Source organism: Psammomys obesus, unplaced genomic scaffold, assembly GCF_907164565.1.
Source record: "Psammomys obesus unplaced genomic scaffold, mPsaObe1.curated_primary_1811, whole genome shotgun sequence".
Classification (NCBI taxonomy): domain Eukaryota; kingdom Metazoa; phylum Chordata; class Mammalia; order Rodentia; family Muridae; genus Psammomys; species Psammomys obesus.
In genome coordinates, this window is record NW_026596131.1 from 810,020 (window position 1) to 828,807 (window position 18,788).

The following is an 18,788-nucleotide window of genomic DNA, read 5'->3' on the forward strand; positions in this document are numbered from 1 at the left end:
TCTATCTATCTATCTATCTATCTATCTATCTATCTATCTATCTATCTATCTATCTATCTATCTATCTATCTAATGAATGTGCAGACACTTACAGAGAGGCCGGGGATGGGGCAGATTCCTTGGAGGTGGTTATAAGAGTCCTGATGCAGGTGCTGGGAACAAATTTTGGGTTCTCTATGAGAAAAGACAGTGTCTTACCAAGTGAGCCATCTTTCCAGCCCAATATCACTAATTTAAGTGATAAAACTGCAATAGCCAGAGTAAATTTCAGTGTGCCAGATGTTTCTCATTAATATATCTGCATTTACTCTCAGAACCTTTGCACAAACCTCTAATCTTCTATTTTTCTATATATCTTTTTTCTTTACCAATAACTTGCTCATGCTAAAAAACCTAGTTTAAAATAACAATCCATAGACTTCCTAGCCCCCTCTTTCTTCTACTCCCCACACTCCTTTTTTTGAGACAGATTTTAAGTTTTTACTAAGCTGTTAAAAAAAAGGGGGGTTGTAATTTTCTTTTCTTTCTTGTTTTGTTTTGTTTTAAGTCAGGGTTTCTCTGTGTAGCCTTGGTGTCCTAAACTTGCTTTGCAGACCAGGCTGGCCTCGAACTCACAGTGATTTGCCTGCCTCTGGTTCCCAGAGTGCTGGGATTATAGGTGTGCACCATGGCACCTGGCTCCAATTTTTTTTTTTTTTAACTAGGGAGCTGGGAGGATAGTGAGTTCCAAGCCAGACAGAGTCTCTCTGTATGTGTACATGGTTGAATAGATGATATATTTCTCTGCCAGCAATAAAATATAATTATTAAAAACACTTCCATACAAATCAATTCAATAATGCTAAATCTCATGGAAAGGAATATTTTCAGTACTGAATATCACACCACACTAAAGAGACTCATTAGGGCCAGAGGGTCTTTTACTGTTTGGGGAATAAAGACGAGAGGAACAAAGATTTTAAGTCCACTAAACAAAAACAGGACCTGTAAGAAAGGTCTGTTGGATTACTCTAGGATTCTGCCATAATAAAGCCATTTTAAAAGTACCAAGTATGAGCTGTGCAGGAAAACCTAACCCCTCACAGAATGTTCCACCATATCTGCTGTTAATTTATCCACATGTCATTGGCCACAGACTCTACTCCTTATAGCACTGTGGTAGAAATCAACATACTTATGAGCACAACAGTAATGTTATGCACAATTTTTGTTTCAGATTCTAGCAAGACTTAACTATTGCTCATCTCTACCCCACTCTTCTTTCTCCCTCCCTCTCTTTTTGAGGCAAGGTCTCACATTGTCCTGCCTGGTCTGAGCTCACTATATAGACCAGACTAGTCTCAAACTCAAGAGCACAACCTACCTCTGCCTGGGATTAAAGGTGTGCATTTGCCAAGTGAACCATTTTTCCAGCCCAGAATTACTAATTTAAGTGATAAAACTGCAACACCTAGAGTAAATTCCACAGCATATTAAAGTTCAGCTTCTACTTTTTATATATTCTTTTGAAAAATCTTGTGAAAAGTACAGATCTCCCCAGATAAAAACACACAAAATAAAAATATGTATTGAAAACCTGGCATATACTGGAGGCTTGGAAGACATTTAAATATATACTGAAACCTGTGCACGGTCTGAGAGTCATAAAAACCCTTATACTAATATAGTTTATGAGAACCTACCATATGTGTATATAAAAGATTCTTAAGAAATGGGTCTTTTACTTGAATGTGTATCTGTATACCACATGTATGTCTGGTGCCCAAGGAGGTCAGATGAGGGTACTGGATCTGTTGGAACTAGAGTTTCAGATGGTTGTGAGCTGCCATGTGGGTGCTGGGAACAGAACCTAGTCTTCTGCAAGAGCAAGTGCTCCTCTTTAGCCCTGGAAATGCTTTTCTCTTTTCTATTTAAGCCAACTATACTGCTAGTGTCCTTAAAACAAAACAAAACAAAAAAAAGTCACACTACTGGCAAAAACAATAGAAAATGGCTTTAATCACACAGAGTCACAGGTGCTGGCTAAGTATAAAGTAAATAACTGCACAGGTGATTCAGGTGTATCTACATTGAAGGGTTTTTAACTGGCTAGTCAGTGACTAACCTTACATAACAGCTCCTAAAGAATGATCAACACCAGGGTATATGCTTTTGTTCCTAGCGCTTGGGAGACAGGCAGGAGGATCTCTCTGAATTCCAGGCCTGCCTGGTCTACACAGTGAATTAATTCTAGGCTAGCCAGAATAAAACAACCCAAACCTTAAACCGTAACAAAATTTTCTTTCCTTGCTGAGTGTGGTGGTGCATGCCTGTAAGCCCAGCACTCAGTGAGGCAGGGGCTGTGAGTTCTAGGCCAGCCTGGTCTACAAAGCGAGTCCAAGACAGCCAAGGCTACACAGGAAAACCCTGCCTCGAAAAGCCAAAAATATAATAAAATTATATAGATATATATATGTATTTTTTTTTCCTTTAAAGTTTCCACATAGTTGTTACGGAGCCAATCTGCTAGTTTAGAGTATAAAAACAAGGAGAAAACGAGCCTCTCAGTAAGACATATCAAGCTGTGCTGACCAAAGCAACATTTTCAGATTGACACAGTAAGGCAACGGTGACACAACAGGCATGCTATAAATATGTATATATTTGTATTCTGTCTCATGCAGTTTATTGTTATTCTAAAAAGGCCTCCTCTTGGAATTTTATCTGATTTTATTACCCATTGTGGAACAAGATGGGTTTGCTTTCCACCTCCTTTGTTTTGTTTTTGAGACAGGGTCTCTCGTATCTCAAGCTGGCCCCAAACTCGCTATGCAGCTGAGGTGACTATGACCTTCAGACCCCCTGTCTGCAGCCTAAGTACAGGGTTACAGGCGTGTACACCACTCAGCACTCCTGGTTCTACCGCGCTGCAATGAACCAACCACTCTGTGCACGCTAGGCAAGCGTGCTACCAACGTGCAATATCCTCAGCTCTCAAAGCTCACTTGTGCATGTGTGCCTGTGTGCTTGGATAGAGGTCAGAGATGGACACAGGGTATCTTTCTCAGTCACTCCCCGCCTTAGTTTTTGAGACAGGGTTTCTTGGAGTCTGGAATTCACCAACCCTGCTAGACTGGCTGGCCAGCAGAGGGATCAATCGTCTTTCCTCTGCCAGTCCTGGGATTACAGGTGCGTGCTGCTACACTTGCCTTTTTACATGGGATGCCAGGAATCAAACTCAAGTCCTCAGGCTTATGTGGGAAGCACCTTACCAAAGTCATTTCCCCAACCCCTCACAGTTGACGTAAAAGATGAAAAATTAGATTGACTTTATTTTAAGTGTATTATTGTTTGGTTTGAAAGTATTTATCTGTGTCACGTGTGTGCATATAAATGTGTGTGTCCAGGGAAGTCAGAAGACGGCACTAAATCCCTGGAACTGGAAGTCATGGAAGGTTGTGAGTCACCATATGGGTTCTGAGAACCAAACCCAGGTTCTCTATAAAAGCAACAAGTGTTCTTAACTCCAAGCCAGCTCTCTAACCCCTCAAAGTTAATTTTATTTTCTCCTTTCTTCCCTTCCTTCCTCCCTCCTTTTTCCCTTCCTTCCTTCCTTCTGAGCTAAATCCTCAACCCTGAAGTTTATTTTCTAATTGTGCAAAATAATTGCTTTCATTATGTCATTTTTGTACATTGGCCAGGAACCACTGTCACTTTTGAGAAGACATGAGAATGAAGTCAAGCACACAAGACAATGGAGGAGGAGATCCCTTTAAATCTATAAACAGTATCCGCTGTAGTCTTGCAGTCGTCCTGCCTGCAAGCGTGTTGTAATCATCCTCTTTCAGCATTACCTTCCTCAAACACACTATCACCACTGGGAACACAAGACAAGAGCTCAAGGCTTGAGTTCAAATCCCGAACCAGCTGTGTCTTGAGTGAGTAACTCAATGAATCTTACAGAAATTTAACAGCAATTTCAGCTGTGTTGTCTAAAGACAGTTTCAAGTCTTCAAACTTTTTGTAGCCAGGTGTGGTAGCAATGTCTTTAACCCTAGAACTTGGCAGAAGGAGGCCCAAGGATCAGTAGTTCAAGACTAGCCTAGGCTTTGTGAAAACCTGTCTCAAAGGAAAAACACAAGAACCGTTTGTGCAGGGCTAGGGAGATGGGTTAGCTGGTAAAGTGCTTGCCTGGTGATCGTAAGGACTTGACTTTGGTCCTCAGAATCCATGTAAAAAGACAGGCATGGTGGTGCAGGCTTCTAATTCCAGGAAGCTGGTAGATTACAGAGTTTACTGGGTGACCAGCCAACCAGCCTACTGCCAAGAGAGCTTGTCTCAAAAAGGAAAAAGAAAAATTATGTGTAGTATGTGTGTGCATGTAAGATTCTGGTAAGAAAACATCTTAAGTTAAAACCTAACAAAGGAGTTAAATCAGCCTTTGGTCTATACCTACCTAGAAGACAGTCCAGGACTTTCGGGCCTAGAGTGTTATAGATGTATCTTCACACTACTCAGCTCACTTCCTGTGCTTACTACTTTGGGAAAACATCATGCATCCATTAAATATAATGGACGGCATACCTATCTTGTTGGCTACAGAACCCTGATTCCTTATAAAACAAGTGATATAAGGCTCAGCAGATGAAGTACTTGTTCCAAGGCTGACAACCTGAGTTGGTCCCCAGAACTCATGATGGTAGGAGAACCAACTTTAGAAAAGTTGTCCTCTGACTCCCCATATGCATGCTATGGTTTCTACACACTCATAGAGACATCACACAGACACATACACACAATATACATATAATTAAAAAAAAATCTTATATATATATATATAAAGTTAAACAAAATACCTAGCCAACTTAAAGTTCTTTGTTTAACAATTGGTATATTCAGAGACTCTTAAACACTTTGGATTTCAAGTTTTTACTATCAATAAGAAACTATGAACAAGCAATTTCACAAGATTTCACTGTCATTGGGATGGTTTTTTTCTTTCTAAAATAACACAATTAGAAAGCTGAATCTCAAAACGAAAATATGGGTTTGTAAGTGTGAACACAAGGGCAGGTATTGAATATACTACAGATCAGAGAGGTGTGATGACACATACTTTAATCCCCATGCCCAACAAGCAGAGGCAAGGGAATTCCTGTGACTTTGAGGCCAATCTGACATACACAGTGAGATCCTGTGTGAAAACAAACACACTCCCACTCCTTCATTATTTCTAACTACAAAACCACTGCTCTCTAGCCTTCATTTGGAAATCAAATGGCAAAGCTTACTTTTTGACAAAGGAGGCAAAAGTATCCTTTGGAGAAAGATAGCCTAGTCAATAATTGGTGACAGCACAACTGGATTTCTTTCTGAAGAAGAACAAAGAAAGATTTATATCTTTCACATGCACAAAAATCAATTTAAAGTGGATCAAAGACCTTAATTTAAAACCCCAAAAACTGAAATTTAGAAGAAGGAAACGCAGAGAATAATATACTGGAGTAGGCAAGAATTTTTTTTCCCCTCATTTTTTTGAGACAGGTTTCTCTTTGTGTAGCTTTGGCTGTCCTAGAACTCACTCTATAGATCAGGCTGGCCTTAAACTCACAGAGATCTGCCTGCCTCTGCCTCCCACGTGCTGGGCTTAAAGGCGTGTACATTTTTTTAATTTTATGTGAGATGGTGTTTTCCTTGTATGTGTGTCTGTGAAGGAGTCAAGATTCCCTGGAACTGGAGTTACACACAGGTATGAGCTGCCATGTGGGTGCTGGGAATTGAACCTGGATCTTCTGGAAGAGCAGCCAGTACTTTTAATGATTGAGACATCTCTTTAGTCTGAAAAATAAAGTTTCTATAGCAGCAAAGGAAACAATTAGTAAAGTTAACAGCCTGAGCTCAGTATAAAAGAAAATCCTTTCCAGCTCTACTTCAGAAGAGTGGCTAACATCCAAAATTTAATTTAAATACCATAAAACTACCGATTAACAAATGGGCAAGTAAACTGAATAGAGAATTGTCAGAAAGTCAGAATGGCTATCATCAACAAATCTTGAGAATAAATGCTAAAGACAACTGGAGAGAAAGGAACCTTTATTCATTGTTGGTGGACTACAAACTAATACAGCCATTGTAGACTCAGCTGTTTCACCCCTGGGCTATACCTGAAGATCTACATACCCTACCATAGGTATAACAGCACCCAGGTTTACTGTTGCTTTATTTGATATTAAAATTATTGAACCAACCTAGTTGTCCATCAACACATGAATAAATAAAAACACGTTTTTCTCTCACTTAAACAAATGTACATGGCAAAAAGAAAAGCAAAATATAAAGAGAGGAGGAAGAACTGAATATGGGCAATGGACACAAGTTATGAAAGAGGACATAAAGCTAATGGATGCTATTTTTGTCATGAAATTTTGGGTTTTGGTAGTAGATAGTGCATAAAATATATGTGATACTAAGATTCAAATATATTGTCATAACTGCAGATGTTCTCCTTAGAAAACTTCAATATTTAGATTATATAACAATCTGCCAAAATGTCACTCAGAATACAACTGGATGAAGGAAGTTAATTTTAACTTGATTCAGCAATTATTTCTTGGATGTTTCCTGTGATCTCTATACCTAAATTCAGGCAGATAAAGACAACTCCTCTGACATTAATAAGATGACCTAGTCACTTCTGAGCCTTAATCACATGAACTAAATAGAATGAGGCCAGCCTGGGGCAAATAATATGATCTTGTCCCAAATGAGGAAATTAAGAAAAAATAAATCCAAGCTTTGCTGAGAACATTAATTCACTAGCATCAGCAAAAAGATGGGCTGCCGTGAATTTTTGCTCAGTTATGTATCTCAATGCCTGAGAGATGCCTCTCAGTGGGGAATGGGACGTGGAATGGACTGTTCTCTCATCACTACAAACTAGTAGCTGATGGTGAAGAGCTAAACTCAGCACCCTGACCGACAGATGGTATAGGCCCCGCCAGACACAGCGCCCAGGACACCACTTCCACAGATTAAAATCAGATGGGTGAGAAGTTGCTAAAACAAAGTTAGGAAGCCAAACAGAGCAGCATTCTTTCCTTCTTCCTTCCCAACAAAATGCTTAGGAGACATTCCAATGAGGAAACTAATGATTTAGTCCTGGCCCCTATTCATTTGAGAGAGGAACCAAGAGCTAGAAAGCTGTACATTCTTTCTTGTTCTGTACTGTTTGTGTGCAGAGGCCAGAGGTTGACGCCAAGTGCCTTCCTCAGTCACTGTCCACTTTTTAAAAGCTGTCTACTGTATGACTGTGTACGTGTGTGCGGATGTATACATGTGACTGTGCACTACTACTGTGCAGAGCTGGGTATCTGCTGTCTTTCTCTACCGTGTTCTGTGTTATCTCTTGAAACAGGGTTTCTCTGATAAAACTGGAACTTTCCGAGGTGTTTTTTGTTTTGTTTTGTTTTCAGTTAGGCAGCTCAGCCATTTCTGGCTCTTTGCATGTTTGCTAGCAATCCAATCTCAGGTCCCCATCCTTGTGCAGCAAGTCCTTTATTCGCTGAGTCATCTCCCTAGTCCTACCATCTATTCTGATTACTAAACTTTTGGGGGTGGGGATCGGTTTTGTTTTCAAAGGATAAGTTTACTAAGTAGAGTTTAAGAAAAAAAAAAATAAGTACAGGTTAGGTGAAAATTCTCACAGCTACCATGAGGAGAGATGGAGAACAGGCTGCGTCTTTTATGTTAAGCATGGACTAGAAAGGGACATCTTATTTAGAAACAAGGAAAAGGGGAGCTGGAGAGATGGCTAAGCTTGCTGCCCTTACTGAGGAATACCTGTAACTCCAGTTCTAGGCGATCCATCACCCCCTCTTGCCTCCAAGGGTACCTGCAAGCATGAGGGGGCATATGCACACATAAACACACAAACATCTTAAGAGAAGAGAAGGTATTCCCAAGATTAAACGTGGGCTAGTAAGTTACGAAGAGACCCCAAAGTGAGGTTTTGGTTGTTTCTTTTCTTTTTTTAGACAGAAAAGTTTTATAACACAAACTTGCCTCAAAATTGTTATGTAGTAGACAACGTCTCTGAAGTCTTCATTTCCTTGCCTCTGCCTCTCAAGAGCTAGGATTATAGATAGGCTTGCATGGTTCCATTTCGCTGAAATGTAATTTTATTTGTCTACTTGACGAGAGTTTCTCACTATGTAGCCTAGGCTGGCCTGAAATTTCAAGGTACTAAATTTAAGTTTGGAACTAGGATTCCAAGCTTGCCCCACCACACCCAGTTCAAATACTTTACACCTAAATTGTACTCAGATTTAAGTGAGGCTGCTATGAATTTAGTCTGGTATTTGACAAAAAGGAAAAAAGAAGCAGCTGGTTTTAAGACAATAAAAGCAATGGGTAAGAAAAGCTTCATACAATGTCAGGTATGAGAAAGGAGGAAAGGAAAAAAGAAAGAAAGAGAGGGAGGAAAGAACCTTCAGAAAAAATGTCACTGTACATTTTTCATCCTATACAGAGGCTTTGAGACAGGGTCTCATTTTTGCCCAGTCTGGTCTCAAACAGTTGATCCTTTCGCCTCCACTTCCCAAGTGGGGGGATTTACAATCATGTTATCACCACACCCGGCTGATTCTTAGGTTCCACCAGGTTTCTCTCTAGGTGCTTCTCTGACTTCACATTTAGCCATGTCTGGTGGGAGGCATTTTTGGCTATTACAAATGGGAGAGGGATCTGGTAAATAAACACTCCTTAAGATAGACATAAACCACCTCACTTTCTTCAAAAACCTTCTCTAAAAAGCCAATCCTGACAAAATTAAAAAAACCCATGCTGGGTGGTGGTGGCACATATCTTTAGTCCCAGCACTCAAGAGACAGGTGTGAGTGAACTCTGTGAGTTCAAGGCCAACCTAGTCTACAGAGTGAGTTCCAGGAGAGCCAAGGCTACACAGAGAAACCCTATCTCAGAAAACCAAACCAATCCAAAAAAACTCAGTTACCATGTAGCTGAGTCATCCTACTAGTCTATGTATCTAACTCTTGTCTTTTCCTCCTTACCAATAAAACCATATTTTTATTCCCAACACACTGCTTTCATTGCAGTCAGGGGTAGTGGCACAAGTTTTTAATCCCAGCACAAAACAGGTAGAGACAAGAGGACAGTAAATTAGAGGCCAGCCTGGGCTATAAAGAGGGTACAAAGCCAACCCAAGACTCATTATTAATACACTAAATCTAAACCTTTCAAACTAAATGCTGGGTCTCCAATAATCCAATTCTGACCAGTCGACTTATATTTGAACTTCTCTAGTTAAGAATATAATATTGAACTGTCCACCCCAAATGACGCTCTCATCTTTGGGCTTTTACTCATGCCATTTCACGACAGAAATACTCCTCCTCTTCTTTTTCAATTTCTTAGGCTTCAAATTCTACTCACTCAAACCATTCCCCCCCCTTTTTTCCTGACCTACAAAGATCTCCCTTTCCTGAATTCTTATACTAGTATCTGTGTAATCACATGCAATACTTGTAACATCTAATTTTCCCGTTAATCATTTTTTATGTTCTCAGAAAGGCCAGAACCTTAAATTTAGGAATTAGGTCTCCAAAGTTGATAGCTTTTCAAGACAGGGTTTCTCTCTGTAGCCCTGGCTGTCTTGAACTAACAAGAGATCCATCAGCATGGACCTAACAAGTCTCACAAGTGCTGAAATCAAGTGCTGCTATATTTTTCATTTTTAAAATAGCACCACCAAAATAAAATTCAGGCAGTCATTTTTCATACCAACCCAGGAATCCCACCACCAATGTTTCAACAGTTCTACTTTTTATTTCTTTAATTTCTACCTTTATCTACTTCTTTCTTATTCTACTGCTATGATAGGTATCTTCACTTCCAAGGCTACTGGTTTTACTCTTTTTTTTTCGGTCTTTTAAAATATTTTATTATGCATACAATGTTCTGCCTGCATGGACACCTGCACACCACAAGAGGACACCAGATCTCAAAGGTGGTTGTGAGCTATCATGTGGTTGCTGGGAATTGAACTCAGGACCTTTGGAAGAACAGCCAGTGCTCTTGGCCTCTGAGCCATCTCTCCAGCCCCTGGTTTTACTCTTGATCATTACACTTCTCACATAGTAGCCACAGTATGTATATGTATACTCTTTGAATCAATCTTAGGTGCTACTTGGGACATCTTACCCCAGCCAAAAGTACTTCTTCACTATTTAATAAAACTCTAAAAAAGAATGATCCGTATACAGTACCAAAATTACTATAATGATTTTTTTTTTTTTGAAACAGTCTTATGTAGTCCAGGCTGACCCTGAACCCCTCATCTTCTTGCCTCTAACTTCAAGTGTTGGGGTTTCAGATTCGGGTTACCGTGCTAGATTTTTGCATCCAGTTACTCTATTGCATATTAAAAGCATGTTCAAAAGTCTTGTTTACAATTTCATCCAATACTTATGTAAAGCTTCACTTACACAACAACTTGATAGAGCTTTATCAATTGATGTATCTATATAAAATGCCTCTTAAAGCCCCAAGGCTGGTAAAATGGGTCAGAGGATGCTTGTCACCAAGACTCACTGACACACACATGCACACACAATAAACAAAACACCTGCCAACAAAAAGGCCACCAATTTTATCAAGTGAACTTTTATAGGCATCAAAATAGCACATGCCTTTAATCCCAGCCAAGGCTACATCCTGAGACCCCGCCACAAAAATTTTGCCTTGTAAGATCAAAGATGTTTTTCTTGTAAAGAGTCAAATACAAATAAATAGTTTTTCTATGAGAGCTAACTTGGGGTGGAGCCTATTTTTAAGTCTATATGGCACATTCCACTGGTTATCCAAGCAAAAACTTTAAAGGGAGAAGAAAAGTAGGAACAAACAGTTGAGCATTATTTCTATCAACTTTTTCCTATGCCTAGAAACACCAGAAACAAAGCAAAGAAAAAAATTTTCAACATTATTTTCCCAATACACAGAGCAAGTAATTTTTTTGAAAAAAACAAAAACCAAAAAACTTATTACTTATTTTTATCCTTTCATACCAGTTCTTTCCCATTTTCAACAGCAATCCTGATCAAAGTCAGTTTTGTGGGTTTTTTTTTGAGATAGAGTCTCAGGCAGCTCATGTTGGCCTTGAACTTGCTACACAGCTGAGGATGACCTTAAACTCCTGATCCTCTTGCCTCCTTGCTATGCTATAAATTATAACCCCAAATTCTCAACTCCTCACACCCTAAAACTTCTTACCATTATCCTACAATCTAGTGGAGAAAGTTATTATGGAGGAAAACGAGGTAAATTTTATTTTTAATCTTAATATTAAGTGAATTATTAGTAACAGCACTTTAAGAAAAAAAAAACAGGAAACCTGCTGGATCCTATCTAGCATAAACAATATATTCTACTCTCTCATGCTTTTATATAGGTTAAAAGTATTGAACAGGCCAGGTGGTGGAGGTGTACAAGGATAATCCCAGAACTTGGGAGGCAGTAGCAGATGGAGCTCTGTGAGTTCGAGGCCAGCCTGGTCTACAAAGTGATTCCAGGACAGTCACGACTGCACAGAGAAACCCTGTCTCGAAAAACAAAAACGAAATAAAAATTATTAAATAGTGGTTTACATGCTATCACTGCAATTATCATATCATTTTAGAAGCCTTTTGGGTCCAGAAAAGCAAAGGAATCATTAAGGCAAAACTATCATATGAAATAAAAACTAAATATCTGAATAACCTCTTTGTCCATTCAATTTCATGTTAGGCCTCAAAAGGACCTTACAAGGGACTCTACAATAGGAAGAGAAATCTGGAAAGAAATGCAGTTTTGGAAGAACTGATACGACATACAGAAACACGAAGACTTCATATTAATTCAAATACTAATGGCCGTCGCCATGCAAACAGCTGGAGATGAAGCCAAATTTGGAAAAAACAATATTTTATGCTGCAGTGAGAAATTAGGGAAATGCTGTACTGACGCATTAAAATATTTACTATCTGTTGTCACAGACTTACCCAAGGGAATTTGAAGCCACTTCTAAAATCGGTTTGCTTAATAACTTCAAAATAAAGTTCATGTCTTAATGACAGTAATTATTGGAGGCCAACTCTTTCGAAAATGTCAAAAGAGCATACAGGGGGATGAAAATCTCCGAAACCTGGGCCATCATCAAGGGACAAAAGGTTTATTTTCTTCTGATCTGCCAGGGGGAAAAATGACTTGGCCCTGCATCACACACCTAAAAACCCAATAGGGTTTCTTCGCTGACAACAGCCCCGTGTGTGAACGCATACCTTGGTGTGGTTAAGGAATAGACGAAGAGCGAAGTGGATGGTAATTATTTATCTCTAATTTTCTCAAGCACCTTCTAAGCCTGCACGGTAAAATGCCTCTTCACGGCCATCCGAGGCAATGAAAAATCCAGACCTGCCCTTCTGCCCACCCCACAGCTTTGGGGGTTTGCACCGCAGCACCGGGCCTGGGGTTCCCTTCCCGGCTCGTCATTGTCCGGTGGGAAATCCACGGAGCGAGAACCGTAACGGGGACGAGAAAGTGCTAACCGGAACAAAAACTAGTATCAAAAATAAGGCTATTTTTTACCTGCTTCCCTCGACCACCTCACGTGAAACAAAACCAAGAAAACACCAGCAAACTTGCCCTACCCGTGTGAAATCCCACCAGCGCGGTTCTAGGGCGCTTCTGTGTCGGCCCCCGGGACGCCGAGCAGTCGGGGCGCCGTCTCGGGGACCCCGGCTCCCTCCACGGCCACGGCCCGCGACTAACAGGAAGGGGATGGCCGGACGCCAGAACCGACGGTAAACGAGCGATTCCCGCCGAACCCTGCTCGCACAAGGGGTGAGAAGTGATGCGGGGCCCGGGCTAAGCTCGGCGGAGGCCGCGGGCAAGGCCTCGGGACTGCCGAGAGACAGGCAGGTCTCGCCGAAAGGGAGGCGGGAGAAGCGGGGCCTAGGCCGCAGCAGGCCCCGAAGTCGCTGTTCGCTACGAGCGACCCGGGCATGGCGCCAGGCCTCCGAGCGGGGGCTAGCATTACCTGGACAGGTTCCTGCAGCACCGTCATCCTTGAGGCTCAGGCCCACTTTCTGCAAGTGCCTCAGGCCCCCCCCCGTAGCGACTCCGGCCCGGCCAGCCCCGGCTCATTTAAACTCACCAGCGACCGTTACCGGGGGATGGGGGAGGCCGAGTGGTTGCCGAGCTCCTCCGAGCGAGACACGGAAATATCCGAAGTGGAGAGAGCCAAACGAGAGCAAGACAGAAAAGCCCGAGAGGTGTCGGAAACACCCGAGGTGAGTCGGAGGAGGCGGGGCCCGTGACCGGAAATTGTCGAGTGCTACCGGAAACTGTTGCGTTGGACCCAATCGGAAGTTCCTCTTTTCAAGCTACTCCTTCGCCCATGCACTCCAAGCCCCACCGGCCACACCACTGGGTCACGCCCAGAGAGCAATCAGTGGGTTGGGCCTGGAGGAAAGGATACGGCAGGTCAGCGTTAGGTGGCGGAGCCCAAGTCAGGCTTCGCGCCTCCGCACTTCTGCCTTGTGGTGCATGGTAGATTCAGCAAAGGGTAAAATTCTGGTTCGGGGCTGAATTTAATAAAGTGTTTTGAGTTTAGATTGTTATCCACTCTTGGGATTCCTACGAAGGGCTCTGAGGAAAATCGAGGAACATTTGCAACATTGCCATTCCCCAAACACACAGGATTCCTGTATTCAAAGAGATTATGGTCTGTTTGAAAAACGAAAACAAAATGACTAAGCTGCATACTTGCCTAGACTGCACGAAACTGTAGGGTGGACGTGTTTTGACTTTACACACTTGCCCTGGGAGGTGGACTCGGAAGGATCTAGAGTACAAAATAGTTAACAACTAGATAGCAAGTTCGAGGTACATAGACCCTGGGGTACATGACACCCTGGCTCATGAAAGAAAAAAAAAAATAGTGTAACTGAGAACTACATTATGTGCTACCTGTTATTGGTGATGTAAAACTTCAGAGAAGAGGAAAACACGGATTAAAATGACAGATGCAGCTGGAGCCACACAGGGCTTACTTTCCTGCTTTTTTGGTTACATCTTCAGAATAAACCAAGGAACTATTAAAATCTTGCTTTTTACCAGACAGGGAAAACTCTCAAAAGTTAATTTTCTGTTTGGACTCCTCTAAGCTAGATGTGAAACAGGAAATTTTTTTTTTCCCTTGATACTAAGGATTGACCCTCTCACGCCTGTGCACGCTGGGCCTGTGTCCTACCACTGAGCCACAACCCCAGTTCTCTTGGTACTTCTTTGTATTCTTTTTAAAGTTTTGGAAGCACGGTCTCAGCTATGTTGCCCAGGCTGTCTTTGAACTTCTAAGTCTTGTTCTTAGCCTCTTAGACTACTGCTGGCACCAGGTCTAAGTCTGGAAACCAATCCGTCTCAATCCGCCCACCCCTTCATTTCCACATTGGGTACAGATGACAAAATTAGCACGGGTCCCTCTCATCTTCTGGGTGATGCTGGAGGAAATTCATTTCACGGTTTCCATCTTCTTCTTCCTCCTTTCCTTCTGATAGATCTTTATCTTTCTCTACCAGTCATCTCTAGACACTGCCTACATACTCATAGCCCCATGAAGGACTGGTGCTAAGGTAATTTTCAGCTGCTCAGTGTCCTGTGTTCTTTTAGCGGGACTTTGTTGGATGAATCAGACTGGGAATAGATGTCTGTGCTAACTTACATAACAGTCTCTAGCTATTTAAAGTTCACTCTAAGTCAAATGAAATTCTTCAGATACTCTAGTCATATCACAAAGACCTATGCAGCAAGAGATGACACGTTAGGGAGTCACATAAACATAGAATGTTATCATTATTGACATAACCAGGGATGGAGGACAGCTTTACCTCTGGATCTTGCTATTAGCTGAGCACCTCAATTCTCTGCCACCAAACCTTTCTCTTCAAACAATGGCCTCTCATTGGTTGGTGGCCTATCCCAGCTTCACTTGGTGCCTGTCAAGATAGAGCACGAAAATAGAAGCTGTGAGGCCCCTTCAAGACTAGATTTATAAGTCAAACCCATTGTTTCTTGTTGGTCAGTTTAAGACACAGGACCAGACTGGATTCCCTCAGAGGAAAATGAGCTCCGTCTCTTATTGAGGAAGTGGCACAGTGACCCCACAAAAGGAATGTGCTTTGGGAGGGACTGTTGGCTCATCTTTGATTTCTTTCTCCAACACCGTAGTACTGGAGACCAGACCTGTAGGCTGACTTTTGGCTATTGGATTCTTTTTCCTACTTCCCTATACCACCCCTATTCCTTCCAAACCCATAACACTAGGTAGGAGAGAAAGAAAGTTAGAGGGGAAAAGGGGCGTCAGTATAGTTAGACTACTTCCTGCTGAGTAGGGGTGTCAAGTTCCTTGGGGCAAATTTAATCTGTGTCATCAGGATATCTCCAACCATCAATCCAGCAACCAGTGCAAACACCAGCAACAGAAGCCACATCAGCCACCACAGTCTTTCAGGGATTTAGTTGTTTTTTTTTTTGTTTTGTTTTGTTTTGTTTTTGATTCTCCATGGAGCCCTAGCTGTCCTGGAACTCTCTTTGTAGACCAGCCTAGCCTCCGACTCAGAGATCCATCTGCCTCTGCCTCCCTAGTACTGGGATTAAAGGCATGTGCCACTATTGCCCACCTGGCACATCTAGCAGTTAGCAAGAGTTTTCAGAATTCCAAACATACACTACCCTCAGCTGGCAAAATCATACCTCTGCCAGAGCATGAGGCAAGTCACAGTCAGATGCTGTGAACAATCTGAAGCAGTCCCATATCCCACACCTGGGAATAAAACAAAAATGTATTCCCATAATATTTATCTGTTTTTAAAGAAACCAAAAATTCCTACAACACAGAGGCGTACGTAGCTTTGCAAATGCTACGCAAGCACTATCAGAGAGGTGCACCTTCAGGTTGGGCCTCCTTGGAAATGGTCTTCGACATCAGGCATAGGATGAGAGAGTCTGCTCATGGAACTGGAAAGATAAGGATGACTCAGAGACATCACACCTAAGATTTGACCTGGGGGGAGGGGAGCGTGGAGAGATGGCTTAGTGCTTAAGAGCTCAATTCCCAGCAACCACATCTGTAATGAGATCTGGTTCCCCCTATTGGTATGTACGCATACATTCAGGCAGAGTGCTGTATAACTAATAAATAAATAAATAAATAATTTTTTTTTTTTTTTTGAAAGAAAGATTTGACCCTGAAGTTCAGGGTCAACTTGTCTACAAAGAGAGTCCAGGACAGCCAGTGCTATACAGAGAAAGCCTGTCTCTGGGACCTTTAGTCCCAGCACTTGGGAGACACAGACAGGTGGATCTTTGCAAGTTTGAAGCCAGCCTGGTCTACATAGTGAGAGCCAGGGCAGCCAGGTACCTTGTCTCAAAAAAAGAGAGGGGGTTATTTTGACTTACAGTTTGAGGGCACACCCATTCACGAGGGAAAGGCATGGCAAAAGGCACTCACTTTGCACCTGCAGTGAGGAAGCAGAGAGAGGGCGGCAGCTGCTCAGTTCCCCGCCCCATGGAGTCTCATTGCCCACAGTTATGGTGCTCCTCTCACCTCAATGAACCTGTTCTAGAAACTCCCTCACAGGCCTGCCCAGAGGCTTGTTTTCACGGCTGGTCATTTAAATTCTGTCACGCTGACATCAGGACAAACCGCCATTGATTATTAATTATTTGGAAACTTTCTTAAAAGCCATCCAAAGCGGTGTTAAAAACAATCCTAAGCTGTGCTTGCATTCTATAGCAACCGCACAGCACTGCTAATGCGGAATGTGTGCTTATTTTATACACTGAGCTCTTTTATCACACAGGGTGTGCCCACTCAAGTCTTGACTTGTTCAATGGAGTTTTTGTAAGCTTAAAGGAAGTTTTACCAGAGGACAGTCTAAGGTGTTTGATGCCACTTTGAATTTTGAACTTAGAATCTAAGTCTTCAAAGCCTCTGCCCCATAGAAAAGGGCATCTCACACTGGAGAACTAGTTCAGTCAGTAAGTGCTGGCTTTACAAGCATGAGGAGCCGAGTTCAATCCCTAGAACTCCTGGGGAAAGCCATATGTAGCGGCACACAGTTGCAGTCCCAGGGCTAGGGCAGTGGAGTCCCAGTTAGACCCGGGACTAACTGGCCAGCCAGCTTAGTCTACTTGGTAAACTCCATGCCAGTCGAAACCATATGCCAAAAACCAAGGGGGATGAGATGGCTCAGCGGTTCAGAGCACTGGCTGCTCTTCCAGAGGTCCTGAGCTCAATTCCCAGCCCCCACATGGTGGCTGGAAACCATCTATAATGTAATCTGGTGCCCTCTTCTGGCGTACAGATGTATATACAGATAGAACAATCACACATTAAAACAAAAACCAGAAAACGAAAAACAAAACCAAGGTGGAGCTAGGCATGGCGGTCCATGCCTTTAACCCTTGCACCTGAGCGGCAGAGGCAGACAGAACTCTATGAGTTCTAGGTTAACCCATTCTGCATAGCCCAGGTGAGCCAATGCTGTTGTAGTGAGACCCTGTCTCCAACAACAGCAAACACACAAACAAAACAAACAGAAACAAATTTCCAAAACAAGTGAAATAAACAACAACAACAAAAATCCCACCAGAGTAGATGCTGTTTGGAAATGACACTGGAGACCTCCACATATCTGTGCACATACACATACACATGCATGTTTGTGTGCGCGCGCACACACACACACACACACACACAGCCTCTCTTCTGACTACTGTTCACCAGGTTAATAATCTGTCACAGTGGTTTTCTATCAACCCACAGCGAGGCCACCTCATCTGAGGTACTCTGGTGAGCTCTTGTCCTTCTGGTTGTGAGCCCAGCCTTAAATGGTGGAGTCATTTCTCCAGCCTATCTCATGGGCTCTTTTAGAGCATTTGACTTAGCTCCTGGGTGTGCTGGTTAGTTTCTGTCAACTTGACAGAAATTACAGTTGTCTGGGACGGGAGAACCCCAGTTGAGGAATCGCCTCCCTCAGATGAATTCTTGATTTCTAGCTGATGTGGGAGGGCCCCGGCCCGCCGTGGACAGTGCTAGCTCTAGGCAAGTATGCCTGGGCTGTGTGAGAAAAGCAGCTGACCGAGCCTGGGAGGCCAGCCAGTGTTCCTGTGGCCTCCGCTTCAGTTCCTGCCTTGAGGTTTCCGCCGTGGTGGTCTTCCTCAGTGATGGACAGTTATCGGAAAGTGTAAGATGAAATAAACCCTTTCCTCTCCAAGTTGCTTTCGGTCATGGTGTTTGCCACAGCGACAGAAACCAAGCTAGAACACTGGTTGACCTACTTAAAACTGTCTTGTAGGTGTTTTGGTACCCTGCTGTTATCCCATACCCTGTGTGCTTATCTAGTAAGTGGAGTTAGGCTACCATAAGCGTTAATTCCCAAATGTAGATTATTTGTTGTAAAAGTTGGTTTTATTTTTTAAAAAACATTTATTTATATTTATGTATATGTGCATTTTTTAGTGTGAGTTTATGCTACGTGTGTGTGGTGTGTGTGTGTGTGTGTGATGTGTGTGATGTGCATGAGTGTGTGTGTGTGTGTGCCTGAAGAGGCTAAAAGTGGGCATCAGATCTGGAACTGGAGTTACATGCCACCAGTTGTGAGCTGCCTGACATTGATGTTGAGAGCTGAACTGGGAACTGAGGACCTCTGCAAGAGCAGCAAGTGTTATAAACCCTGAGCCATCTCTCCAGCCCC

At 42.5% G+C, this 18,788-nt stretch overlaps 1 protein-coding gene across 2 annotated transcripts in view; it reads right to left on the minus strand.

The window, feature by feature from the left end:
* Positions 1-13,241, minus strand: part of Cdc27 (cell division cycle 27) — a 48,236-nt gene extending 34,995 nt beyond the window's left edge. For both annotated transcript variants that reach the window (XM_055592140.1, XM_055592139.1), the window contains exon 1: positions 13,070-13,241. In XM_055592140.1, coding sequence (XP_055448115.1) covers positions 13,070-13,096 — 27 coding nt within the window. In that variant the 5' untranslated portion in view covers positions 13,097-13,241. The remainder of the gene's footprint in view (positions 1-13,069) is intronic.
* Positions 13,242-18,788: the final 5,547 nt, after the last annotated feature.